Source organism: Eptesicus fuscus, chromosome 4, assembly GCF_027574615.1.
Source record: "Eptesicus fuscus isolate TK198812 chromosome 4, DD_ASM_mEF_20220401, whole genome shotgun sequence".
Taxonomy (NCBI): Eukaryota; Metazoa; Chordata; class Mammalia; order Chiroptera; family Vespertilionidae; genus Eptesicus; species Eptesicus fuscus.
The window spans coordinates 1,526,286-1,554,094 of record NC_072476.1 but is presented as its reverse complement, the minus strand read 5'-3'; the positions used below and the strand labels follow the sequence as shown (position 1 = coordinate 1,554,094).

Genomic DNA, 27,809 nt, shown 5'->3' with positions numbered 1-27,809 from the left:
AGAACGTTGTGGTGGGGCAGGGTCTCAGAGATTCATCCGGGTGAGGCCAGCAGAGTTCATCAGGCCCTAACAGACCAAGATTTGTCCACGTGGAGGGAGGGCTCTATACAGAAACAGTGGCACCAGTAGTGTGTGCAAAAGATAAATAGCCCCTGCTCTAGAGCCACACAACTCAGTCTGCTGCAATTTTGCTTGAACCTCCTTGAGAGTCTTCCATGAAAGTCTGCATCACAGGACCAGGCTGGCAACAGCCATCAGACTTCTCTGAAGGGCATGAGCTCAGCAGGACATGGCCACCAGGAGTTGGGAGGGTGAGTATAGAGGATCTCCGCCCCAGGGGGGCAGGGGGAGACACTAGTCAGGTATACATGGGAGAGTAAAGGTACCTCACCACAGAGCCACACAACTCAGTCTCTAATACATTGTAAGTCTGTCTAAACCTCCTCAAGAGGCCACTAGAAAAGTCTCCACTGCAGGGCATGAGCTTGGCAGGGCAACAGGGAATAGGAAAGGAGTTACTATTGCATTCTAACAGGCTAATGTCATATGGAGAGGAGTGCTTGTCCCAGGGAAAATGGTGTCAGTGGGTGGTGTGGAAAAGAGACTCAGAACAACGACTCTGGTGGCTGTCTTTTCAGCTCTCTCCCTGGAGCCTCAACCCATTTTCTCTTTGCATGACTCCAGCCCATTCTGAGCCCAGGGTGAGTGGCTACAAATGATAGTTAGTTCACTGGCCTTTAAAAGGTTGCCTGGGTTTCAAGCAGACTCCCCTCTCTCTCCCTGAAAGACAGAATCCTTGCTGATTTTCACAGCCAGATTTTATGCGGTCTCCTTTTCCAGTTGTGGTGCTCTATGCTGAGGAGCTCTACATGGGGTTGAGACCCCATACTCTTCAGGGGTCACCTTTGCTGATAAGATATACCTCCTGATTCTCAACAGCTAAATGTGGCTGCAGGGCCAGCTCTTTTCATATCTCTGCCCTTCTTACAGTTTCAAAGTGGCTTCTTCTGTAAATCCTTGGTTATAAGACTTCTGTTCAGCTGATCTTCAGTTAGATATTCAGGTTGATTGTTCTATAATTTAGCTGTATTTCCAATTCATTCCTGTGAGGAGGTGAGTGTAATTTCCACCTGCTCCACTGCCATCTTGGATCCCTTACCTATGTTAATTTTTAGTAATTCTTTTTTCCTATTGTTCAGACTGTATAACCTCTATTAGTCTATCTTCAAGTTCACTGACAATTGTCTCTCTGACAATTCTAATCTGCCGATGAGCTTCTTAATATATTTTTCACTTTGGTTATTGTGCTTTTAAACTCCAAAATCTCCACTTGGTTTTTAAAAATAATTTCTAGCCCTGGCCAATGTTCCTTAGTGGTTAGAGCACTGGCCTGTGAAACATAGGATCATAGGTTCAACTCCTGGTCAAGGGCATGTACTTGGGTTGTGGGTTTGTCCCCTGGCCCTGGTCAGGGTGCATGTAGTATGCGACCAATCAATGTGTCTCTCTCACATTGATGTTTTTCTCTCTCTCCCCCTCCCTCCCTTCCACTCTCTCTCTCAATGAAAAAAATATCCTCGAGTAGGGATTAACAATAAAATAAAAATAATTTCAATTTTTCTATTATATTTTCTACTTAATGAGATTATTTTCATACTTTCCATTATTTCTTTAATCAGTTTTCTTTAGTTTTTTTAAAATTATCTTACTGTTGAAAGTTTTACATATATCCCCTTTTTTTACCCCATTGACCCATTCCACCCCACTCCTGCCCACCCCAGCTTTCACTGCACTATTGTCTATGTCCATGTGTTACACATATATGCATATAAGTTATTTGTTTTTTTCACACGTTTATAATGGCTACTTTGATGTCTTTGCAAAATCTGACACCTGGTATCTCTCACAAGTCATTTACAACTTAAAAAGACAGAGTGTTACTAAACAATTTAATGTATCACTGAAATGACTAAACTATTAATATCAAGTGGATTCATAAAAATGTGTAAGCTTAATCTACAGTGTCTACCTGAGGACACCCTCTGACCAGAGTTAAATACATACCTGAGAGAATAGATAAAGTAGTAGATTTTCCTGCCCCATTATGTCCTAGAAGAACAGTGATCTGTCCCTCATATAAATTCAAAGACAAATCTTTTACAGCTATCTTGGTAGTGTTCTGCACTCGGAATTCCTGTGAAGGAAAAACCCAAAAATATTAATTTTATCTACACTGATCACTTTGGAAGAACAAGCACTTATGTGAATTATCTATAGAAGAAACAATACCACATAAGCTCATGAGGCGGAAAAATCAAAATGTAAGAAGTAAAAACTGTGAAAAGAGAAAAAATGTGATAGCATAACAAAAGTTTTAGAATTTCACAATAAATCTATAAATACCCCTTGAGCAATCTCATCCATTCTTGCTTTGGTTCAATAATCATCTTGAACTTGATAAGACTATAATCTTTTTCAGTCAATGTCTTTGTCCTAATTTGAAAATACAGATAGGACAACTGAAAATATAGATAGGACATCTAAAATTCAAGTGTCTTATGTGTAGACTTGCAGCATTTCTGTTTAATGCAAAAATATGGAAAGAGCATCATTCCCACTCTAGCAAGAAAGTACCTAGTAAGTAAATTCAAAATCATAACTTTACTTGAACCCTCAGAGAGGTGAGTTTATCAGGCACCTAGCTTTAAATTTAAGGCAACAGATGTCTTCAAGGAGACATGGTATATAAATATTTGCTTACCTGGAGCAGAAACAGTCACTATAAAAACTAGTGAGAAAATGTTAGTTAAATTTTTAATTATAATGAAGTGAAGACAGCTTAAGAAACAATATTTAATGGGAGAGTTGGTATTCAAACACATTTCATTTAGACTTAAAGTATATATTCCTTCCAACACATGCCACTGATGGTGAATAAAGACAAACCATCTGTGTAACAAAAAGAAAATGCTATTTCTTTTTAATCCCAAATGGCAGTGGGTGTTTTCTACCTAGGTGTCCTCATTCTGCCTTGTCCCTAGACTTGAACACCATTGTCCTGTAACTGCTTATTTGAAACCTCTACTTGGATGAACGTTTAAGTGTCTCTGTAGCTCTTAATTCCCCAAAGTTTCACAAACTTACCAAACAAATTTCAAATTCTTCCCCCAGTGTCTCCAGTATCCATAAATTGCTCCACTACCCACCAATTTGCTCAAGCCACAACTGACAGCCACTGTGATTTCCTCCTTTTCCCTCAATCGTACATCCCACTGAGCAGCAAGTTTTCTTCAGTTCTAACTCCAAAACATATTCTGAATCTGCATAATTTGTTCTCCACTACCACAAGCCTTCCCTGCTGCCATCATTTACCTATGCTTTTATAAAAGCCTCCAATCTGTTTACTTCCTTCCATTCATACTCCTCGCAGCTGCCAGTGTGGTCTTTTCAAAACATAAATTAGATCATGTCCCTCTACTTCATAAATTCCTATAGTTTTAATTAATTGCCCAATATTTTAAAAATAGAATCCAAGTATTACCAAGTGTCTTATAATTTTCCAAGTATAGGTCTTATACATCCTTTGTTAAATTACTGCTAGGTTGTTGTTTTTTAAGCAATTGCAAATGGGATTGTTTTCTTAGTTTGCCTTTCTGATAGTTTATTATTGGTGTATAAAATGGAACTGATTTCTGGATATTTATATTATATCAGAAGCTCGATGCACAGAGATTCATGCAAGAATAGGCTTTCCTTCCCCTGGCCGCTGGCAAGCCGCGGGCTCGCTCCTGGCAGCCTGTGCAGTGGCGGCTGCGGTGGCAAGCCCTGCGCGCTCTGGCGCTGCTTCCTCCTCGCCCTCCTTCTCCAGAGAGTTCCTCTGTGTAGTGCTGGCTCTCCCACGGAGGCATGGAGGGGAAGGGGTGGGGGGAGTGAGGCAGGTGGGGAGGACTGGAGAGGTTGGGTGTGCTAGTGCGTTTCGCTTTCCCATTGTGAAAGTGGGATGCAACTGGCCCCCTTCCTCATCCTCTTCCTCCTCCACCCTCTACCTCCTGCCCACCCACCCTCCCTCCATGCTCATCGCCCCTCTCCTCTTGATTTGGCAGATAGGGAGGAGGAAGATCTGATAATTTGGGTTACTGTGTAGGTGGCCTCTTTCATCTATTCAAAACAAAGCTGAGCCGCCTGTCCCCTGCTGCTACCGGCTGCCACCATTGCCTGCCCCTTGGCTGGCCCAGGGCTCCTGGGGTGCGCTAACTGTGCACCGAGCAAGCTCCTGAGTGCATCCCCGCCCATGGGGCTGCCCCAATGCTAGGGTTTTGTTTACCAGAGCAGTGGGATAGAGGGGGGGTAGACGGAGATGCCAGACACAGGGAACTACAACCTCAGGCAGCAGAGGGTTGTCTCTGAGACTGGGGACTGGGCCACAGGTTGACAGGTGTGGAGTGTGGCAGGGAGGCCCTGAGGAGGCTCGCTGTCCAGAGGCCCAGAGCAGCTGGGAGGTGGGACTGCTGCCTTCTCTGTCAGGTTAATTTTCATACTCACTCCTGATTGGCTGTGGGCATCGTGAAGTGATGGTCAATTTACATATTTCTCTTTTATTAGTATAGAGATCCTCCAACTTTTATTTAATTCATTTATCAGTTCTAGTAGTATTTTGGTGGAATCTTTAGGGTTCCCTATATACAATATCATGTCATCTGCAAATAATCACAGTTTTAATTCTTCTTTTCCCAATGGATGCCTTTTTTTTCTCCTTGTCTGATAGCTGTGGCTAGGACTTCCAGTACCATGTTGAATAATACTGCTGAAAGCAGACATCCCTGTTGTGTTCCAGACTCAAAGGAAATGTTTTTAGTTTTTGCCCATCGAGAATGATGTTGACTGTGGGGTTTGTCACATATGGCCTTTATCTTGTTGAGATATTCTCACTCTATTCCCACTTTACAAAAAAAGTTTTATTATAAACTAGAGGCCCATTGCAGGAATATTCCTGCAAGAATAGGGCTTCCTGTGGCCTGAGTGTAGGAGAGAAGGGAGCAAAGCCTGGAGGGCAGGCTTCCCTTCTCTGCTGCCTCGCTCCCTCTTGTCTAAGCTGCCTGGCTCCCTCCCATCTCCACTGCCTCGCTCCCTCCCGTCTCTGCTGCCTCGCTCCCTCCCGTCTCCGCTGCCTCGCTCCCTCCCGTTTCCACTGCCTCGCTCCCTCCTGTCTCCTCTGCCTCGCTCCCTCTTGTCTCCGCTGCCTCGCTCCCTCCCGTCTCCTCTGCCTCGCTCCCTCTTGTCTCCGCTGCCTCACTCCCTCCCGTCTCCACTGCCTCGCTCCCTCCCGTCTCCACTGCCTTGCTCCCTCCTGTCTCCTCTGCCTCGCTCCCTCCTGTCTCCTATGCCTCGCTCCCTCCCGTCTCCGCTGCCTCGCTCCCTCCTGTCTCCTCTGCCTCGCTCCCTCCTGTCTCCTCTGCCTCGCTCCCTCCTGTCTCCACTGCCTCGCTCCCTCCCGTCTCTGCTGACTCGCTCCCTCCCATCTCCTCTGCCTCACTCCCTCTCATCTCCTCTGCCTCGCTCCCTCTTGTCTCCGCTGCCTTGCTCCCTCCCGTCTCCACTGCCTTGCTCCCTCCCTTCTCCACTGCCTCACTCCCTTCTCCACCGCTTCACTCCCTTCTGCAGTGCTTGGCTTCTTTCTACGCTGTCTTCAGTCTTCACTCTGCACCTGTGTACACAAAGTAACTGCCATCTTTGTTGGGTTAATTTGCATACTCGCTGGTGGGCATACCAGAAGGACAGTCAATTTGCATGTTTCTCTTTTATTAGTGTAGATGGGTGCTGGATATTATAAAATCCTTTTTTTCATCTATTAATATGATCATGTGATTTTATCCTTCATTTTGTTTATGCAGTATATCACAGTTATTGATTTGAAGATATTGTACCAACAATGCATCCCTGGAATAAATCCCACTTGATCACAATGTATGACCTTTTTAATGTATTGCTGGATTTGGTTTGCTAATGTTTTGTTGAGTATTTCAGCATCTATGCTTGTGAGAGATATTGGCCTATAATTTTCTTTCTTTATAGTATCTTTATCTGGTTTTGGAATTAGAGTAATGCTGCCCTCATAAAAACAGCTTGGGAGTCTTCCATCTTCTTGATTTTTTTTTTTTGAAATAGTTTGAGAAGGATAGGTATTAGTTACTCTTTGAATGTTTGGTAAAATTCAACTGTGAAGCCATCCAGTCCAGAACTTTTGTTTACTGAAGGTATTTTTAAATTACTGCTTCAATTTAACTAGTTGTAATCTGTCTAATTCAGATTCTCTGATTCTTTCTGATTCAGGTTTGGAAGATTGTATGTTTCTAGAATTTATTCTGGATTGTCCAATTTTTTAGCATAAAGTTGTTCAGAATATTTTCTTACAATCTTTAGTATCTCTTTTATGTCCATTGTTATATCTTTCTTTATTTTTGATTTTATTTATTTGAATCCTCTCTTTTTCCTTGGAGTGTGATTAATGGTTTGTTGATCTTGTTTATCTTTTTAAAGAAAGAGCTCTAAGTTCCACTGATCTTTTGTATTGTGTTTTTAGACTCTATTTTGTTTACCCCTGCTCTGATCTTTACTATTTCCTTCCTTCTACTCACTTTGGACTTTGTTTATTGTTCTTTTTCCAATTTATTTAAGTGTAAAGTTATATTGCTCATTTGAGATATTTCTTGTTTCTTGAGGTAGGCTTGTAATACTATGAATTTCCCTCTTAGGACTGCTTTTGCTGTGTCCCATAGATTTTGGGTTGTTGTGTTCCCATCTTCATTTGTTGCAAGGTATCTTATTTCTTCCTTGATCTTACTGCTAACCCATTGTTTAGTAACATGCTATTTAGCCTCCATGTCTTTGTGTATTTTTCAGTTTTTTTCTTGTGATTGATTTCTCATTTCATACTATATGGTCAGAGAATATGCCTGATGTGATTTTAATCTTCCTAAATTTATTGAAACTTGTTTTGTGTACTAACATTTGGTTTATCTTAAAAATATCTTCCATGTGCACTTTAAAAGGATGTATATTCTGCTGCTTTGGGGTGAAATTCTCTGAAGATATCAACTGAATCAATCTGAAATAATATGTCATTTAAGGTCACTGTTTTCTTATTGACTTTCTTTCTGGAAGTTCTATCTATTTATGCTAATGGGTCTTAAAATACCCTAGTATGACTATCACTGTCAATCTCTCCCTTTATGTTAATCAAAATTTGCTTTTTATATTCTGGTACATAAATGTGTACAAAATTTATGTTCTCTTGTTGGATTGCTCCCTTTATCATTATGTAGTATCCTTCTTTTTTTTCTTACCATAGCCTTTTAAAATCTATTTTGTCAGGTATATTGCTACCCCAGCTTTTTCTCATTTCCATTTTCATGAAATATCTTCTTCCATCCATTTAATTTTAGTCTGTATGTATCTTTAGTTCTGAGGTGGGTCATGGAGACAGCATGCATGTGGATCCTGTTTCTTATCCATTCAGCCACACTATGTCTTTTTATTTGAGCATTTAAGTTACTTACATTTGAGGTGAACCTTGATAGCTATATATTTATTGCCATTTTATTTTTGAAATTATATTCCTCTGTTTTCTTTCTTCTTCTACTGCTAATAATAATAATAGTGCTAGTTAGTAAAGCAGGCCCTTGAAAATTTCTCATAATACAAGTTTGGTGGTAACAAACTCTTTTAGCTTTTTCTTGTCTGGAAAGCTTTTTTATTTTGTTTTGTTAATCCTCATCTGAGAACTTTTTTTATCATTAATTTTTAGAGAGAGTGGAAGGGAGGAAGAGAGGGGGAGAGAGAGAAGAGAGAGAGAGAGAGAGAGAGAGAGAGAGAGAGAGAGAGAGAGAGATGAGAGAGAGAAAGAGATCAATGTAAGAGAGACACATCAGTTGGTTGCCTCCTGCATGCACCCCGACCAGGACTGGGGATCAAACCTGCAACCCAGGTATGTGCCCCTGACTGGGAATCAAACCTGCAAGCCTTTGGTGCATGGGCTGACACTCTATCCACTAAGCACACTGGCCAAGGCATGAGAAGCTTTTTATTTCTCCTTCAATATTAAATGATTGCCATGGTGGGCAAAGTAGTCTTGATTGTAGGTCCTTGCTTTTCATCACTTTGAGTATTTTATGCCAATCCCTTCTGGCCTGCAAAGTTTCAGTTGATATTTCAGCCGACAGTGTTATGGGAGCTCCCATGTAGGCAACTAACTGTTTTTCTCTTGCTGCTTTTAAGAATCTCTCTTTGTCTTTAAACTTTGACATATTATGATGTGTGTTGGTTTGAGCCCCTTTGGGTTCATCTTGTATGGGACTCTGTGCTTCCTAGACTTATGTGTCTCTTTTTTTTTTTTTATCACCAGGTTAGGGAAATTTTTGGTTATTATTTCTTTAATCAAGTTCTGAATCTCTTGCTCTCTGTCTTCTCCAGATATCACTATAATGCAGACGTTATTAAGCTTCATATTATCCCAAAGGTCCCTTAAATTATCCCCATTCTGTTTTTTTTTCTGCTCTGATAGAAGGTTTTATCACCTATCTTGTCTTCCATATCTCTCAGTAGATTATCTGCTTCATTGAACCTACTCTTTATTCCTTAAAGTGTATTCTTGGTGTCATATATTGTATTCTTCATTTCTATCTGGTCCTTTTTTATGTTTTCTATGTCCTTGTTCATGCTGTTGTAGTTCTCACTAAGTTCCTTGAGCATCCTTGTGACCATTATTTTGGACTCTATATATGATAAGCTGCTTGCCTCTATTTCATTTAGCTCTTTTTCTGGAGATTTTTCCTGTTCTTTCACTTTGGGTCCCAATTTTGCTGCCTCTTTGTGTTTGTTTCTATGTATTATGTAGATCTGCTATGACTCCCAGTCTTTGTGGGGTGGCCTTATGTAGTAGGTGTCATGTGGGACCTGGTCACACATTATCCTTGTTCTCCTGAGCTGGGTGCTCTAGGAATGTCCCTTGTGTATGTTATGTGGGTCCTCCTTTTGTAATTGAGTCTTGCTTGCTATTGGCCCCTTGGTGCATGGGATTGACGCTCAGGCTGGCTGCCTATGAGGCTCAACCATGACTATAGCATGAGAGCTGTTGTGCAAGTGCTGACCACACGAAGCAGAATTCAGCAGGTTTAGAGCCTTCTGAGATCTCCCTTTGAATATGCTGGTTGTGAAGTTGTTGAATCCTGTTCCAATGTTGTCTGAAGCTGGCCACTGGGTGTGTTGGTTCTGGGCCTCTTAGGAGGGACTGCAGGGCAGGTTAATGTCAGGCATGTGTGTGACTGGCCCTCAGCAACCTGTTTGGAGCTACAAGCAATTCATAGTTTGCGGTTGCCTCTGCTGGGCTTGGATGTATGTAGAAAAGACCAAGCTGCGCACCAAGGTTTTTTTCCAGCATTGGGACAGAGGCAGGTCAGCAAATGTTCCAAGAGTTCCCACAATCCGTTTCCACCTGCCTTTGCCTGCTGACTACTTGTTAGGCCCAGTCACTGAAAAAGCCTCTGGTGGAGTCAGAAGGATCTCCTGTGAGGGGAAGGTCCTGGCCAGGCTTCAGGGAAGGTAGTGGGTATGGTTCCTGCCCCAGAATCACATGAGTGTATCTGCACAAATTTTGCCCTGACCTCAGCCAGGTGGAGCCACTAGAAGTCAGGTGGGTGGGGCCTCTGAAGCCCAGAGATTGGGTTTTCCAGAACCCAGGAAGGTGGTTCAGTCAGATCTTCCATGAGGGGAAAGTGCCTGTCAACTTCACAAGAAAGTGGAGGGAATGAACCCTACCCCAAAGCCAGACAACTCAGGCACTGACACCCCCTGAGTCTGTCCAGACCTCTAACACCCTGGCCAATGCAGCTCACTCTTTAGTAGGGCCTGAATTCCCCAGGGTGGGGTGAGAGGGTGTCCAGAAGGTGAGGCAATTGCTTTTCCCAAGGCTGATGCATCACAGAGGGGAGTGCTCCACCCAAGAAGGTTGGCATCTGCTGTATGGGGATTGTCACCTCAGCTCCCTGCCCAGAGCCACAAACCCCAAACTCTCCTCAGGCAATTATAGTCCACCCTCTCTCTGCTGGAGCCCAGGATGAATAGCTGTGAACAAAATTTTGTGTGTTGGCCATTTAAGAGCGTGCCTGTGTCTCTAAAGGACTCTGTCTTCTGATCGTGGACAGCAACACTTTTGCTTTTCACAACTGAATATTATGTGGGCACCTCTTCCTGGTTCTGGGGAGTTGGGCTTACAGTTTAGGATCCACCTTCTCAGTGAGAACCTTCCTCCAGCTGATATAACCCTCCAGAACCTCAGTTGCCACTCATGGGAGTGGGACCAGGCCTTTTCATATCCCCACCCTTCCTATCAGTCTTGATATGGCTTCTTTACTGTAAATCCTTGGTTAAAAGTCTTCTCTTCAGCTAGTCTTCAGTTGGTTATTCATGATAATTGTTCTTTAACTAGAAGTCTGATGCACAAAATTCATGCAAAAGTAGGTCTTCCTTCCTCCAGCTGCCAGAACTGGCTTCCCTCTGGCACCCGGGACCTGGGCTTCCCTCACAGCCCTAGCTTCATCTGGAAGGTTGTCCCAAAGGATATCTGACCTAATTAACATATTATACTTTTATTATTATAGATTTAATTGTAATTCCAGTTTGATCCTGGGAAGTAAGTATAGCTTCCACCTACTCCACCATGATCTCGAAATCCTCTCAGAATGGCCATTTCTGGACACATAGCATTACTTGGTGTTCCATGCTTCATCTCCACCAAGCCCAACAGCATACCAGGAACTGTTTTTGAAAGGTATAGTTCTCAGCTTCAATTGCAGATCAGCATTTTTAGTCTCCCACTGAAGCTTGCCATGAAATCAGCATATCCTCTCCCAGCATGACACCTCTAATACCAGGGTCTTCTGGGTTGTGATGCCCAAGCAGCAGGGCTGCTTTTACTACAGCCTGGACCTGCTATAGCACCCATTCCTGCTCTGGACTCCACTCAGAAGTGGCAGCTTTTCACATCATTTAGTATAGGGAAAAGCAGTATCCCCATGTACACAATATGCCTCCAAAACCTGAAGTGGCCTACTAGACATTATTCTTCCTTTTTCATGGTGAGAGGTGTAAACTACACTAAGTCCTCCTTTACTCTGGAAAGGATAACTGGCAGGTCCCAGACAATTAAACTTCTAAAATATTACTGATGTAATGAGCCCCCTGAATCTTTGTAGGCTTTATCTGTCCCCTTCTAAGAATATATGTATCTTACCAAGGCTTCCAACATACTAGTCATTTCTTGTTTATCTGGTCCAACTATCATATAGAGGACCACAGTGACACTCTGCAAGATGAATGGCAAGTCCAGGTCTGCTCAAATTATATTAGAACAGAGGGCCAAGGAATTTATAGCCCTAGACAAATCCTTGAGTACTGTTGTTGCTCATTTCAAATGAATACAAAAGTCTTTGATCCTCATTTCTGATGGTGATGGAAAAAAAGAAGTTGCCATATCAATGGCCCAATATCATGTTCTCAGGTTGTGACTATCTCCTACCATAGATGAAAAGTACCACATCTGGCACAACAGCTGTAACTGGGTGCTATTTGCTTGAATTTGTGGTATTTGTCATCCCCTAGGATCCATCTGGATAGATTTTTGCAAAAACTAAAGTGGTGAATTAAATGGAGGGAGATATAATGGGGTATTGCTCTTCATATCACTCTAATCTCTGCCTCTCCTCCCCCCCCCCCAGAATGTAATATTGATTTTGATTGTCAAAGGATTACATTTGGTTATCCCCAGTATGACAGCTCTTCTTGAGGCCATGGGGTCGATGCATGGGTTAATATAACTACCAACTATGTCATTTCTAATTATACATTCGACTACTGTGAAAATGCCCACTAAGTGGGTCTATAGTCCCAGTGTACCCACTATATGCCAGACAAGGACCAGAATTCCATTAATTACCTAGCCTGGATATACTCCTGCTCTAGTAAGAGGACCATGATGATATTTTGATCTCTGAGTATGATTACTCAAATAAATGGCTAAAGTCCCTTTGCAAAATGTGTGTAGTCATTATCATGTACATTTGCAATGATGTTGCAGTGTTTCACTTAGCAACCCAGCTCTTCTTCAGTCAACAGGTGTTGTTAGCTCTGAACACTGGAAACTGTGAAAGAGACCACTAATTTGCACTGGGCACCTGTCCTCAACTCTTGATGATCTATCTTTTCTTTCTTTCTAGTTGTATGGCTTGAGTAACACCCTTGTTGTCTATCCATCTATCTCGCCTCAAGAAAACTGTGATTTTTTTAACAATCATTTGTGGATCAGATGTCCCAGACTGGCACTCCATACTTGCCACTTATTAAAAACAATTGTTCCTCCCCATGCCACCACCTGGCTTTGATTATTTTGGAGTCATAGCTCTACGGCTTTCAGTGAGTCCAGTTCTGTTAAAGTAGCTTCTACTTCCAGCAGTTATGTGATGCTGGTGTTCCTCTCACCACACGTTCCCTCCTTATTGCTTTAATAAATATCTTCTGAGCTTACCAGCGAAGCATAGGCATGTAGTACATTAGATGGGTGGGACTGGTGCAGGGTCTCTCTGAGGCTGCAATCACGATGACAACCAGGGCTCCAGTCATCTGAAGGCCTGACTGAGACCGGGGCATTTACCACCAAGCAGGCATTCTTAAGTTGGTATTGGTTGTTTTGGGAAGCCTTGGTTCTCATCCATATGAGCTACTCCACATGGCAGCTTGAATGACATGGTGGCTATCTTCAGAGCATGATATTCAAGACCAAAGAAAAAGCTACAATGACTTCCACATCCTGGATGTCCCATACATCATTTCTACAATATTATATAGTCACAGAGGTCAGCCATATTCAGTGAAGGAGGGGACTGTCCAAGGATGTGAATGCAAGGAAGTGAGAATCTCTGGAAGCCATCATGAAGGCTGCCAACAATTATCCACCAGGTGTCTCCAATGATTCATATTCTTCCCAAACATGCCTTCATCTGCTCCCAGTTCCACAAAAGTTTTAATCCTTTAATAGGATCAGCTCAAATTCCAGGGTCTTGTCACCTAAATCAAGTCCAGGTGTGAATAAGACTTTTGTGGTCTAGTTTCTAGAGAACACCTCCTAAAGTACAATTACTCCATATCTGAAAACCTGTGAACCAAAGAGACATGAAATCTATCATCCCCCATCCTTCCCCACAAATCCAACATAAAATAGTGGTATACACATAGGTTAACCACTGCACACATTCCCACCGAAATAAGTGGAAAAGATTGACATCCACTAATTGGAATGTTGACAGTTCCTTGATTAGGTCTCAAAAAGAGAATCCTCCTGGAAGGCTCTTGGCTTGTCCCGCTGTGCTCAGCTCTGCCTTCTGAATCACGCTTCCATGAAAGGCAGCTGATGGCTACAGCTGGTTTTTATTTTCGGCTTGCTTTCTATTTGTAGATTTTGGTGATCCAAGTCCTCTTTTTACTTTTTACTATCTCTGTCTTAGGTATAAGCTGCTGATATTTCTTCTGGTACAGTTTTATTTAAAACATTGCACTCACTCTAGTGACAACATCCCAGGACCACAAATAAATTTGAAACAATTCTTCTCTACCTGTGGCTTCTGCTGAAGCTCACACAATGCTGTTTGATTGAAAAGCTCTCTGAGGCACTGCCTTAGATCCTTCTTCTATTTTAAAAACAAAGGGTTTTAATCACCATTTTGGCTTCAACATTATATAATGTTTTTCTGACAATGACCTGGATTTTCTCTTTGATTGGAAACCACTCCTTAATTTCAACATCATTTGCCATCTATAGAGGCTAAAAATTATCAAAACCAATACCTGTCTCCTTTATGTTAAACAGTCCTTTCTTCTGCTTCTCTTTCCTCTCACATAAACTACATTTTACTTAAGGCAACAAAAATGCAGGCAGTTCCTTCATTAATATGCCTGAAAATATCTTTAGCTCAAACAGTTCATGAGGTACATTTTCTTTCTATTCCCACGTTATTGCAGGTGATGGTATCTATATATATATATATAAGCCTAATATGCTAAGTGTCCTTCCCACTTTCCAAACAGTTACTATGACATGCACTAACCACCAGGGGGCAGGCGCTCAATGCAGGAGCTGCTGTGATGCACACAGAGAAAAAACACCATGGACCCACTGCCACAAAGCAACACTTGGCTTCCCCCAAGTGGGACACAGGCCCCGCCACCATCCCGGAGCAACAGCCCATCAAATTGCAGCCGATGCTGCCATGGCATGAAATGCGGCCTACAGCCCAGCTCAGCCCACAAAGGGTGGCTGTGGGAGCCGGATAATGATGTCACGTTTGGGTTGACATTCTGAAGTTGAAATTGTTGACAGAATATGTCTGAAGACCAAATATTGCCATAACGTACCTCTGAGGCTGAAAGAAAGCAGCATCATGGACAGAATATGTCTGAAGAACAGTTATTGACAGGTACTACCAATACTGGTAAGAACTGCCTTCATAGCGAAAATGAGGTAAATGAGGATGCAATTATTGAACACAGTTGTGGCAGAATAATTGTTACATCTCAATTTTGCCTATCCCTAAATTTCTCCAATGAAAAGCCATCTGATGGAAAACTTACTCAATGTTGTAGCAAAGGCAACATTTTTCCAAATGATAGAAATTTTCCAGAATACCCAGCATATTTAAAACAATTAATGATAGGGGGTCTGGAGAAGGGCAGGGCTGGAGAAGGGTGGGGCCGGATGGGCCTGGGCCTAAGTGCTCTGGCGCAGTGTGCTCTCCTCAGGGCAGCGGAGGCGACATGCTGGGGAAGATGGAAGACTACCGGAGTGCGGAAGAGACTACTTTTGTTGTTGACAAAGTGAGCAACATTGTGAAAGAGCTATAGAAAGTGCTATTGGTGGCAACGCCTATCAGCACAGCAAAGTCAATTAGTGGACCACAAATGTAGTAGAACAAACTTTAAGCCAACTCACCAAGCTGGGAAAACCATTCAAATACACTGAGTGGCCAGATTATTATGATCTCTGAACACATAATAATTGGGCCACTCAGTGAATATATATTAGAGGCCTGGTGCATGAATTTGTGCATGGGTGGGGTCCGGCCAGCCTGGCCAGGGGGAGGGGACATGGACAGTTGTCCGGCCTGCCTGCTGGTCGAACTTCTGGTCGAGGGGACAACTTGCATATTATCCTTTTATTATATAGGATATACACTGAGTGGCCAGATTATTATGCATTCAGAGATCATAATAATCTGACCACTCAGTGTGCATTGTGACCTGTATAATTATGCAGAAGAATGGAGCAGGACTACACACGGTGAGCTCTTGTTTCTGGGACAGCTCTACTGATGGGAGTTCACTGTGCAATGGGAAAACGAGACCATGTACTGCATTGTCAGTGCCTTCGGACTGTCCATCTGACTGACCTCTTCATCCTCCCAGGCTCTTTATCCTCTGTCTCAACTTTTCTCTCCGATCTTCTAACCACCAGCCATGAATTCAGTGAACAGCTTTCCCACTCTGTCTGTTCTCTGTGGCTCTCTCAACATGCAGAGAAAAACCCAAATGACCACACTGTTCTGTGATCAGCACACCCTCAGTCACATGGATCCTTCTTGGGCAGTCGGAACCCCAGTCACATGGATCCTTCTTGGGCAGTCGGAACATGGACTGCCACGTGTCCACACTCTGAATATCTCTGTTCAAAGGTGCCAAACACTCAACCTGCTAGTGTGAACCTTTCTCTACTCTGAAATCATTCAAACACACTATTTTTTTCCAGACTTTGTACTTTTGTTAGAATAAATTATTCCAAATTAAAAAAAATAAACAAAACAATTAATGATAAATGAAGATTCTGACAGTAAAAATTTCATGGCAAATATTCATTTGATCAATAGTTCTTTTGCTTTTGCTTCAAATTTTGCATCACCATCAGGATATGGGCCATAGTGTTTTAGAATACACAGTCAAGTTTATCACCATACTGGAACTTTACATCCTTTGGATGGTGTTTCTTGGAAGTTTGCTCAAGTCTGTATTTTAGATACAGCTGTAGTGACTAGTAAAAGATTAGCAATGCCAGAAAACCCTAAATAATCACATTTTAAAACACTGTGGCACACCAGTTGAAAATCGCTCTTCTAGACTCTACATTTTAAAATGAATATATTCATAGAAGACCACAATTATAGTTTATAGAAAGCCTGATACCATTCTGGAGGAAGGAGAAAATTTTATTATATTTTGTATAAATTTCATTTATATCTTTCTCAAAGGAAGTAAACAGAATGCCCATAACCTTTTATTATCATGTGATCTTTTTCTTGGTATTTCCAATAACAAACATTTACAATGAATTATAAACTAAGTATCAGTTTCATCAAGAAAAGAGATGTGTGAAACAATACCTTGCACAAACGTTGAAGCTGGATACCTGCCACCAAATCAGTAGGTTCAACTTCAAAATACTTGGTTTCAATTTTCTCGTAAAATTGCTTTGTTTCATTTGTTTTCTTTGGTTTTTCCCCAAACCAGTAAGAGTGCTAAGAAGAGAATAAAATGTAATCATTGCAAACACCACTGAAGAAAACGCAGTAGGAACTCATTTAGCCTGCTACCCTTTATGTTGAGATGGGCAGAACATTTCTTGAGATGAAGTTTTAGAACTAATTGGCTATAATTTGAACCCCCAAGGCATAAAAAGAGACAACTCTATTTAATCATAACTGTCTGAGAGAAACCAAAGGAAATTACTGCAAAATGAGGTCACAGCAGAACATAGTACATCACTCCGCCATGTCTTCTCTTAGCAATGCATAAGCCAGTGATAATAAGAGGAAAAAAAGAAGGGAGACAAGATGTGCATGCTGCCCATTTTTCTATGGCTCTGGCTGTGAAGAAATGTGGCTAACCAAATGTGGTGAGCACCACGATATGGAACATAACTAAACTTCTCCGTGTTAGTATCCAAAGACCCCATCCTATGTTAACTTCATTATGCTGGAGTACAATCCCTCATGAAACACTAGCCTGAAAAAGTGATGGATTATTAAGAATTGTAAAGTTTGGGATGGCAGGCCATGAACTACAGATTACATATACAGTAGAGGCTTTCTAGTGTATTAGGAAAAGGTTAGTGAATTCATATGCCTGAAGTAATTAGAATGATTCTTTCACCTGACCTATTGACTCAATTATAGACAGGGCAAAATTAACTACTGCTGCCTTTTATATAAGTTACAAATCATGTCCATAAGGACTGTGGCCTCTCTCAATAACAGAAGCAGAACAACTCACCAGCAAAAAGAAGTTCCATGGCTTGGGCACACCATACTCTCCAGGAAAGACGGCTTCTATGTACCAAGCCACAAGGCCATACAAGACAGCATCAAGTAAAAATATTCCCAGTATATAGGCAAAGACAAAGTTCTCCACCGTGTTTGGTGAGAAGATGTTACTCCATTTAATTCCAACTTCTAAGAGGTAACAGGAGACATTAAATTTAGGTGGCAACTGACACAAAGTTATTTTATGTGTATCATAATGAAAGAGTGAAAAAAGTTAATGTTCCCTAGAGATTACTATTATGTTCAGCTACTTTCTTACACTGTTAGAATTTAGGACATCTGAGCAAGTAATCATGTAATATGCCTCCTACGATGACAAAGACAAATAATCAGTAATAAATTAAACAAAAATAAAATATACTAAAAAGTCAGGAAAATAAGTTTCACGAAATATAAGCAGACCTATAGGTTTTGACCAAGCATGTCAAACTCATAGCCTGCGGGCTGCATGCGGCCCACAACGAATATTTTCACAGCCCAGCCAATATAACGGTGTGTAAGAAAGGTTTTAACAAAAATTTCATAACTTGATTTTTACAATATCCTGTTACACATAATCCTATCTAATAATAGACAAATATGCAAATTGACTATACCTCTGACACACCCACAAGCCACACCCACCATCCAATCAGAGCGAGTATGCAAATTAACCCAAACTAAGATGGCTACAGCCACAGAGAGCAAGGTTTCCTAGGTAACAGAGGAAGCCAAGCTTTCCGCCTGCCCTTGCCAGGCCTAAGCCTCCACTCAAGCTACAAAGTTTCAATTATAGAAGGTAAACAAATTCAAACAAATGGTGGCAGAATGGAGCTTGAGAGAGCAGGCCAGGGTTGCAAAGCTTTCCACACACCCTGGCCGGGCCCACCCGCTTAAGGCAACAAAGTTTCAATTATAACCCCAACACAAATGGCTGCCGGCCTCGGAGGGAGCCCCAGGCTTGGCTTTGCTCCAGGCTACAAAGTTTCAATTGTAGGAGAATAAATTCCAGATACCAGGGCCTCAGCTTGGGTTACCAGGGGGCGTGGCCGGCCTGCAAACCATCACAGGCCCCTCGCTCAGGCTGCCCCACGCCCCAAGGGAACCCCCACCTGATCTGGGATGCCCTTCAGGGAAAACCAGCTGGCCCCCACCCCTGTACCAGGCCTCTATCCTATCTAATAAAAGAGTACTATGCAGATTGATCATCACTGCAACACACAATATAGCTGCTCCCATGTGGTCAAAGATCCTACCCCCATGTGGACACAAGATGGCCACCACAGATGGCCAGCAGGAGAGGGCAGTTGGGAGGCACCTGGCCTGCAAGGGAGGGCAGTTGAGAAGGACCAGGCCTGCAAGAAAGGGCAGTTGGAGGTGATCAACCCTGCAGGAGAGGGCAGTTAGGAGTGACCAAGCCGGCAGAGGAGGGAAGTTGGGGGCAAACAGGCTGGCAGGGGAGTGGTTAGGGGGTGATCAGGCTGGCAGGCAGAAGCAGTTGGGGGCAATCAGGAAGGTAGGCAGGTAAGCAGTTGGGAGCCAGCAGTCCTGGATTGTGAGAGGGATGTCCGATCCCAGTGGGATCGGGCCTAAACGGGCAGTTGGACATCCCTCGAGGGGTCCCAGATTGGAGAGGGTACAGGCTGGGCTGAGGGACAACCCCCCTCCATGCACGAATTTCGTGCACCGGGCCTCTAGTTATTAATAATGAACTACAACGTTCGCTAATGACTGGTTACTATAATCGTATTGCATTCATTTCCCTTACGTGCTTACGTGCAGGCGCACCATTTTTCTCCACTAATACTAGCAGGGAATATTTTAGCAGCCGATTGCCACGTCATTATTGTTGGACTGACTTGTTTGGTACGCGCAAAAGGAAATATTTCACTTTCAGAAAACAAGAAAAATAGGTCTATTTGTGTTATGCTTATTAATTTGTGCAGGTATTTAGTGGCTGGTAAGTTAATGTTCAAGAAAAAATATTAAATTTTATTAAAATGTTCTATTATTTTATGTTAATGATTACTCATTTATTTCAGTCCTTTGTATTCAGCATGTCTCTATTGAAATAAACCTACATTTCTACGAAAATTGAAGCTTTTGTTTTTTTGAGGCCCAGGTAAAGTTAAACCTAGTTTATTTGGCCCATGTTAGCCTTTGATTTTGACATGCTTGGTTTAGACAGTGGCTCCTCTCCCCACCCCGTCCTCATATAAAATGTTCACTGACATATGTAATTTTGGAAAAATGCCGTCACTGCACAGTAGAGATGAATGAGGGGTAGAACAGACTAGAGGGGATTTTGCATAGTTTTGCATTGATGGAAAAGGGAAGAAGGAAGCTATTAAAAGGCAGACCCATGTCACTTCATTCCTTCCCCTAAAGAGAAGGTGGCAACTCCAAAAGGAGTACAGAGAGACCCTAAAAGATCTGAGGCCTGGCCAGTGTGGCTCAGTGGTTGAGCATCGACCTGTTTCAGGAGGTCACAGTTTGATTCCCAGTCAGGACACATGCCCCGGTTAGGGCTGCATCTGCAGTAGGCAACGTAGGAGGCAACCGGTCAATGATATTCTGTCATAATCGATGTTTCTACCCCTCTCTCCCTGTCCCTTCCTCTCTCTGAAATCAATAAAGACATTTAAAATTTTTAAAAGACCTGAGTAAATTTATGGAGGGAATGTGCAAATTCATGTACTCTAGGTGATGGTATAAAGTAGTGTGAATTTTTTTTTTAGGACAGTAATATTAAAACTGTGAATATCCTATGAGAACATGGCAAAATTTACAAGGTTAACACTCACTGTCTATTTCTGCCCTGACAAGGTATTTGGTTCCCAGTGCCATTGCAACGTTTGAGCTGAGGAAAAAAGCCAGCTTCTGGGTGAGTGTCATCTGTGCGTAACTTGAAGAGATCCTGGGAGCTGGAAAGTAGCTGATTATGTAAATGAAGCCTCCAAGAGATATAGCCAAGTGTGCTGCCCATAGGAGAGAAATAATAAGGTCAAGTTAAATAACTGAAAAGCTGAAATTCAAATGCTTTGGTTTTATTATGAATGTCCTAAAAGGAGCACATTGAGAATAGACATTGGTCTGCTTCGCTCACCACGACTTCCTCAGCACGTTGTAAAATGTTTGACACTTATTAAGTGCTTAAAAGTATTTTTTGAATGAATAAAAGGTAAAAGTTAAAACAGTACTTTTTCTTGATTAGATATGCAATAACTATGACTATTGCAACTTTTAATGGAAATTTATCATTAGATATTCAATAACTATGACTATTGCAGCTTTTAATGGAAATTTACATGTTTATTATCACTCAACATAAAATATTGTAAATATTATCATTGGCATAATCAGAAAATACCTAGATCAGCGGTCACCAACCTTTCAGACCTCACGGACCACTAAATTCATAATTTTAAATCTTGCAGACCACTAATATGATTTTCTTAAAAAAGACAAATATATTGTAAAATAATGATCAGAGAACTTCCATTTTATTAATCTGAAATGTACCTATATAACAGCATTATAAATACTTAATCATAATAAAATCTTTGAAGGTTGTATAATTGTAACAAATTTGTTAAAGTAAGTTTAATTTTTACAAAATAATTGAAGCTTATTTAAGTATTACAAAATTTTAGAGTGTGATATTTGCTCCTGTTTGCTTGAAATAAGTTTATGTATATTTGGCTCCAATGACATTACTGCAAGACGGAGAGCCATATTTATTTCAAGCTGAAACCGGTTCTGAGTTTTAATTGCTGTGACAGATGAAAATGTTTTTACGCACAAATATGTTGTTGAAAATTGAATCAAAACTATCATTGCTTTTTCACTCAGCAATGGGTATTTATTTTTAATGGAGATCCAAAAATGGGGTCTTGATAAGGATGACTGGAATTTAGCTGTGAGACAGTCGTCGGATGATGGATCAATGAGGCTTTCTTTTTCATTCGTGCTGAAATTGCTATCTTCAATGTTTGCCACAAATGGATCTATTATCCATGTTTTGCCATGTCTGGGATCTTCTTTCTTTGGGTAATAACGACCAGAAGGCTCTGCGAGTGATTGTAGGTGCAGTTGAACAACGGTTGCCACCTGCTGGTTGACATAGTGCTCTCTCACATATTCCTCAAAGCTTGAAAACATTTGCAGATCTTCAGCCAACTGCGTTTGCCACAGTAATATTTTATTTTGAAAAGCATCTATTTTACCTCGTAGTGTGAACACGTCCTTAAGTTGTCCTTGTAAGGATATGTTTAATTCATTTAACAGTGAAAAAATACCTTCCGGGTATGCAAGCTTGGCTACTCATCGTCACAGAAGAGTACTTGTAATTTCGGATTATTTTGCTGCTAGAAAAATATTTTGACTTCTTTGTGCAGGGCGAACAGTTGTGTTAGTATCTTGCCCCTTGACAGCCATTTCACCTCCTTGTGAAGAACAAGGCGAATATACTGAAAACCCATTTCTTTGCAAAGTGCCTCAAATATTCAAGAATCAAGCACTTTGTGTCAAATTGCATTCATAATTTTAATAACATCTGATAATACTTCGTGTAGTTTTTTTTGCTGCAAATTGCTCACAATGTACAATGCAGTATGTAGACAAAATGTCTGGGGGACCAACATTTTTCACCTTTGCAATAATTCCTGAAAGATGTCCAGTCATGTTTATGGCACCATCTGTACATATGTCAGAAAAATAATCAGAATAAAGGTCAAACAGTTCATAAACCAGATGGATGAAAAAATCAACAACTTATATAAGAATCAAGAAGAAATAAAGAATGATATAGCTGCAATTAAAAAATACCATGGAAAGTTTCAACAGTAGACTAGGAGAAGCAGAGGACCGAATTAGTGAATTAAAAGACAGGGAAGCAAAACACACCCAAACTGAACTGCAATTAGAGAAAAAAATTAAAAGACAGGAGGAGAGCCTAAGGGAGCTTTGGGACAACATGAAATGAACCAACATATGAATAATAGAGGTGCCAGAACGACAGGAAGAGGAATAAGCGTTAGAAAACCTATTTAAAGAAATTTCAGAAAACTTCCCTGATGTGGGGAAGAAAAGAGTGACACAACCACAGAGAGTCCCAAACAAGATGAACCCAAAAAGACCCAAACCAAGACACATAGTAATTACAATGGCAAACATTCAGGAAAAAGAGATAATCTTAAAGGCTGCAAGACAGAGACAGAACATAATGTACAAGGGATCTCCTAATAGATGATCAAATGATTTCTCAACAGAAACACATCAAGCCAGAAAGGAATGGGACGAAATTCCCAAAGGGTTGCAAAGCAAGGGACTGAATCCAAGAATACTCTATCCATCAAGGCTATCATTCAAAATTGAAGGGGAAATAAAGAGCTTCACAGACAAAAAAAAAAAAAAGGCTAAGGGAGTTTATTGCTACCAAGCCAGCAATGCAAGAAATGCTAAAGGAACTGCTGTAAAAAGAAGAAATAAAAAGGGAAGAAGGAACACAGGAACTAAGATAAAAATGACTACAAACAAGTACCTATCAATAATAACTTTAAACATAAATGGACTAAATGCACCATGTCTTCTGGTGCATTTACCATCTCACCAAAAGACATGGAGTGGATCTTGCAAGGAAAGGAGGATTTTAGTGGAAACCTGACTTTCCGCGACAACTGCAGGCCCTGAACTGCTGGGAGCACCAGACCACCGGTCCCCTATCAGCGCAAACATTTGGATTCAAAGAAACTCTTCACTGCACCACGGAAAGTGCCCTGTCTGTTGTCCCTGGTTGTGTTGTATTTTATACCTTTAAATCAACGCCAGAGAGAGAAATCTATATAACCAGACATCCGGAGAAGAGAGACCATGAGGAGACAAAGAAACAGCCCCCACAGGAAAGAGAAGCAGGCATCACCAGAAAAGGAAGTAAACGATTTAGAGGCAAACAACCTATCAGAGAAAGAATTCAGAGAAATGATCATAGGGTGGCTGAAAAGGATGGAAGACAAATTCGACAATATGAGTAAGAACCAAGAAGAAATGAAGAAGAACCAAGAAGAAATGAAAAATGACATCGCTGCTGTAAAGAACTCAATAGAAAGCATCAAGAGTAGACTAGATGAAGCAGAGGACCGCATAAGTGAGCTAGAAGACAAGATGGAAAAAAATACCCAATTACAACAGCTTCTAGAAACAAAAATTAGAAAGATTGAGGAGAGCGTAAGGGAACTTCAGGACAATACAAAACAAAACAACATCAGGATAATAGGGGTGCCAGAAGGAAAGGAAACTGAGCAAGGAATAGAAAACCTGTTTGAAGAAATAATAACAGAAAACTTCCCTGATATAGGGAAGAAAAAACCCACACAAATCCAAGAAGCTCACAGAGTTCCAAGCAAAATGAACCCCAAAAGACCGACGCCAAGGCACATTATAGTTAAGTTGGCAAACACCAACGACAAAGTAAGAATCTTACAAGCGGCCAGAGAGAGACAGACAGTTACATACAAAGGAACCCCCATCAGACTAGCAACTGATTTCTCAACAGAAACTCATCAGGCCAGAAGGGAATGGAATGAAATATACCAAGTCATGCAAAGGAAGGGTCTAAATCCAAGAATACTGTACCCAGCAAGGCTATCAATCAAAATTGAAGGTGAAATCAGGAGCTTCAGAGACAAAAAAGGACTAAGGGAGTTTATCACCACCAAACCAGCAATGAAAGAAATGCTAAAGGGTCTGCTGTAAAAAAAAAAAAGAAAGAAAGAAATAGGAAGCAAAAAAGGTATACAGGGGTATAGAATAAAAATGGCGTCAAATAAGTACCTATCAATAATAACTTTAAATGTAAATGGATTGAATGCCCCAATCAAAAGACACAGGGTAACAGATTGGATAAGAAAACAAAACCCAGATATCTGCTGTCTACAGGAAACCCACCTCAAAAAAAAGGATGCATACAGACTGAGAGTAAAGGGATGAAAAAAGGTTTTCCAGGCAAATGGAAATGAAAAAAAAGCTGGGGTTGCAATACTTATATCTGACAAATTAGATCTCAAAGTGAAGGACATAACAAGAGATAATGGAGACCAGCCCGGAAAATGGCGACGGAATAGAGTCGGGTTTGGAGTCTGTTCCTGGGGCGGAGAGTCGGAGCAGCAGAGGCTCGCAGAGGGAGTGTATGTGGGCAAGCCAAGGGACAGCTAAACTCCAGGAGAAGGCGGGGGAGTGCTGGGCAGTGTTCCTCTGACCGCGCAGCACCCACAGGGGCTGGGTCCCCTCCTGGAGCTGCGGGCTCGCCGGCGCCTCGCCATCTTGCAAGGAAAGGAGGATTTTAGTGGAAACCTGACTTTCTGCGACAACTGCAAACACTGAACTGCTGGGAGCACCAGACCACCGGTCCCCTATCAGCGCAAACATTTGGATTCAAAGAAACTCTTCACTGCACCACGGAAAGGTCAGATTTTGTCTGAAATAAGCTGCGGTTTCTGATCCCCGCGGTGGGTGAGGGAGGCGCTGGGTAAGGGAAGCGCGGCAGCCGCAGGACCGGCAGGAGCCGGGAGGTCTGTGCCTAGAAAAATCAGCGGCAGTTGGAACTGCCGTGATCCGTGAATGAGGAGGGGGGTCTTCTGAGCTGCTAACAGAAGTGACCTCTTGAAAGCAACTCATTTTAATCTGACGAGGAGGGTCAGACTAAGAATTTTCAAAGGAGTGCAGGCTCCTTAGTCTGGGGCACAGACCCACGGTCCGCACACCTGGGCTCTTTCCGACTCTGATTGCTAAGCCCAATACAGAGGTAAACCCAGGTGGAAACCCTGAAAGACTGCAGGGGGAAGGTGTTTTTTCGGAACCTGGGGCCAGAGCTGCATGTGACCATCAGAGAGGCAGCTCTGAGGCGCACATCTCCACAAACCGGTAGTGAGTGCCATAGAAGGGGAAAAAAAAAAAAGAAAAAAGAGCTAGAGAGGCCCGGAAGTCAATTCAGAAACACTGCCACCCAGGGGCTGAAACGCTAATTGTCTCTGGTGTAATCAAAAATAAATACGAGAAATTAAGATAGGGCTGGCTTAAAAAGCAGGACTGGCTTCCAACACTGAGGAGCCCTGAAATGAAGCTGAACTGAAATACCGCCCAGACTGGGAAAAAGGCGTAACAAACAGAATAATAGAGGAAGTGAATGACAGCCGCTACTGCACATTTTAGTCTTCCTATTTTTTAATTTTCAATTCTTTTTTCAATTTTTTAAATTTTTTATTCTCATATTTTTTTATTTTCATTTTTTGCATCTTTTACTTAAGAAACTAATATTTTTTTCTTTTTCCTCACTTGATTTTCACCTTTTTAATTATTACATTTTTATTTTCAATCAGCACTATTATTACTATTATTTTACTTTTTTTTTTTTTAATGTCATTTGATTTTCTCTTTCTTTTATTTTTGGATTAGTGTCCTACATTCGATTTGCATCTTTCCCTTACAATCGCTTTACCCTATCTCAAAGCTAACATTATGCCATCACTCTCCTAACCTTTACCCTTTTGGTCCCAGTTTATCTTATCCCTTTCTGGCTTTAGATTTTCCCTACTTTTTCAGTTTACTCCCTGCTAAAACTTCACCCTACTTATATATCTAATTCCCAACCCCCTGCTCCAAATCCATACAAACCTCTCTCTACGCTACCTTTAAAAAATTATTTTTCTCTCGGGCCTTTTGTTGTTGTTTGCTTGAATGTTGATTAGATTGAATTTTTATGCTTTTTTATGAGATTGTTTAGATTATTCTTTTTGTTGGTTTGGTTGGTTCTTTTGTTTGCTTTGTTTTTGTTTGTTTTTTACTTTTGTTTTCCCTTGCCTCACTTGATATTAGCTGCTGTTGCAGTTTGTATTAATCTCCAGGCTCATGTTGCTGGAATTTTCTGGGAATAGTGGTTGTTCTAGTGGAGTTTACTCCCCATATATATAGTTTGTTCCCCTTTTCTCTCTTAGTATCATTCTTGTCTCTCTTACTTTTTTTTTTCTTCTTTTCTTTTTCTTTTCTGTTATTTCTTTTTCTTTTCTTTCTTTCTGCTCTTTTCCCAAGTTCAGATTCACACTCTTCGTTTTTTTTTTTTGGTTTTTTTTTTGTCTGTTTTTTTTTTCGTTGTTGTTCTTTCTTTTTACTCTCCCTCTTCCACTCCTATTCCCTAATTTGTCTTTCTCTGGTGGTTACCTTTATTGGAGGTTATTAATATCGTGAATACAATTCTGTTCAGTGCCTTGTCTGTTGTGCCTGGTTGTGTTGTATTTTATACCTTTAAATCAACGCCAGAGAGAGAAATCTATATAACCAGACATCCAGAGAAGAGAGACAATGGGGAGACAAAGAAATAGCCCCCATAGGAAAGAGAAGCAGGCATCACCAGAAAAGGAAGTAAACGAATTAGAGGCAAACAACCTATCAGAGAAAGAATTCAGAGAAATGATCATAGGGTGGCTGAAAAGGATGGAAGACAAATTCGACAATATGAGTAAGAACCAAGAGGAAATGAAGAAGAACCAAGAAGAAATGAAAAATGACATCGCTGCTGTAAAGAACTCAATAGAAAGCATCAAGAGTAGACTAGATGAAGCAGAGGACCGCATAAGTGAGCTAGAAGACAAGATGGAAAAAAATACCCAATTACAACAGCTTCTAGAAACAAAAATTAGAAAGATTGAGGAGAGCGTAAGGGAACTTCGGGACAATACAAAACAAAACAACATCAGGATAATAGGGGTGCCAGAAGGAAAGGAAACTGAGCAAGGAATAGAAAACCTGTTTGAAGAAATAATAACAGAAAACTTCCCTGATATAGGGAAGAAAAAACCCACACAAATCCAAGAAGCTCACAGAGTTCCAAGCAAAATGAACCCCAAAAGACCGACGCCAAGGCACATTATAGTTAAGTTGGCAAACACCAACGACAAAGTAAGAATCTTACAAGCGGCCAGAGAGAGACAGACAGTTACATACAAAGGAACCCCCATCAGACTAGCAACTGATTTCTCAACAGAAACTCATCAGGCCAGAAGGGAATGGAATGAAATATACCAAGTCATGCAAAGGAAGGGTCTAAATCCAAGAATACTGTACCCAGCAAGGCTATCAATCAAAATTGAAGGTGAAATCAGGAGCTTCACAGACAAAAAAGGACTAAGGGAGTTTATCACCACCAAACCAGCACTGAAAGAAATGCTAAAGGGTCTGCTGTAAAAAAAAGAAAGAAATAGGAAGCAAAGAAGGTACACAGGGGTATAGAATAAAAATGGCGTCAAATAAGTACCTATCAATAATAACTTTAAATGTAAATGGATTGAATGCCCCAATCAAAAGACACAGGGTAACAGACTGGATAAGAAAACAAAACCCAGATATCTGCTGTCTACAGGAAAC

The 27,809-nt window shown here is 41.3% G+C and overlaps 1 protein-coding gene and 1 pseudogene across 1 annotated transcript in view; one reads left to right on the top strand and one right to left on the bottom strand.

Annotated features, from left to right (window-relative positions):
• The window catches only part of LOC103302875 (phospholipid-transporting ATPase ABCA3-like), a 289,346-nt gene that overhangs the window by 164,200 nt on the left and 97,337 nt on the right, over positions 1-27,809 (bottom strand). The window contains exons 9-12 of the mRNA XM_054714402.1: positions 20,198-20,371; positions 17,365-17,543; positions 16,476-16,610; positions 2,065-2,194 (exon numbers count right to left, since the gene is read on the bottom strand). Coding sequence (XP_054570377.1) covers positions 2,065-2,194; positions 16,476-16,610; positions 17,365-17,543; positions 20,198-20,371 — 618 coding nt within the window. The remainder of the gene's footprint in view (positions 1-2,064; positions 2,195-16,475; positions 16,611-17,364; positions 17,544-20,197; positions 20,372-27,809) is intronic.
• LOC103302870 (dynein light chain Tctex-type 1-like) lies at positions 14,872-15,486 on the top strand (annotated as a pseudogene).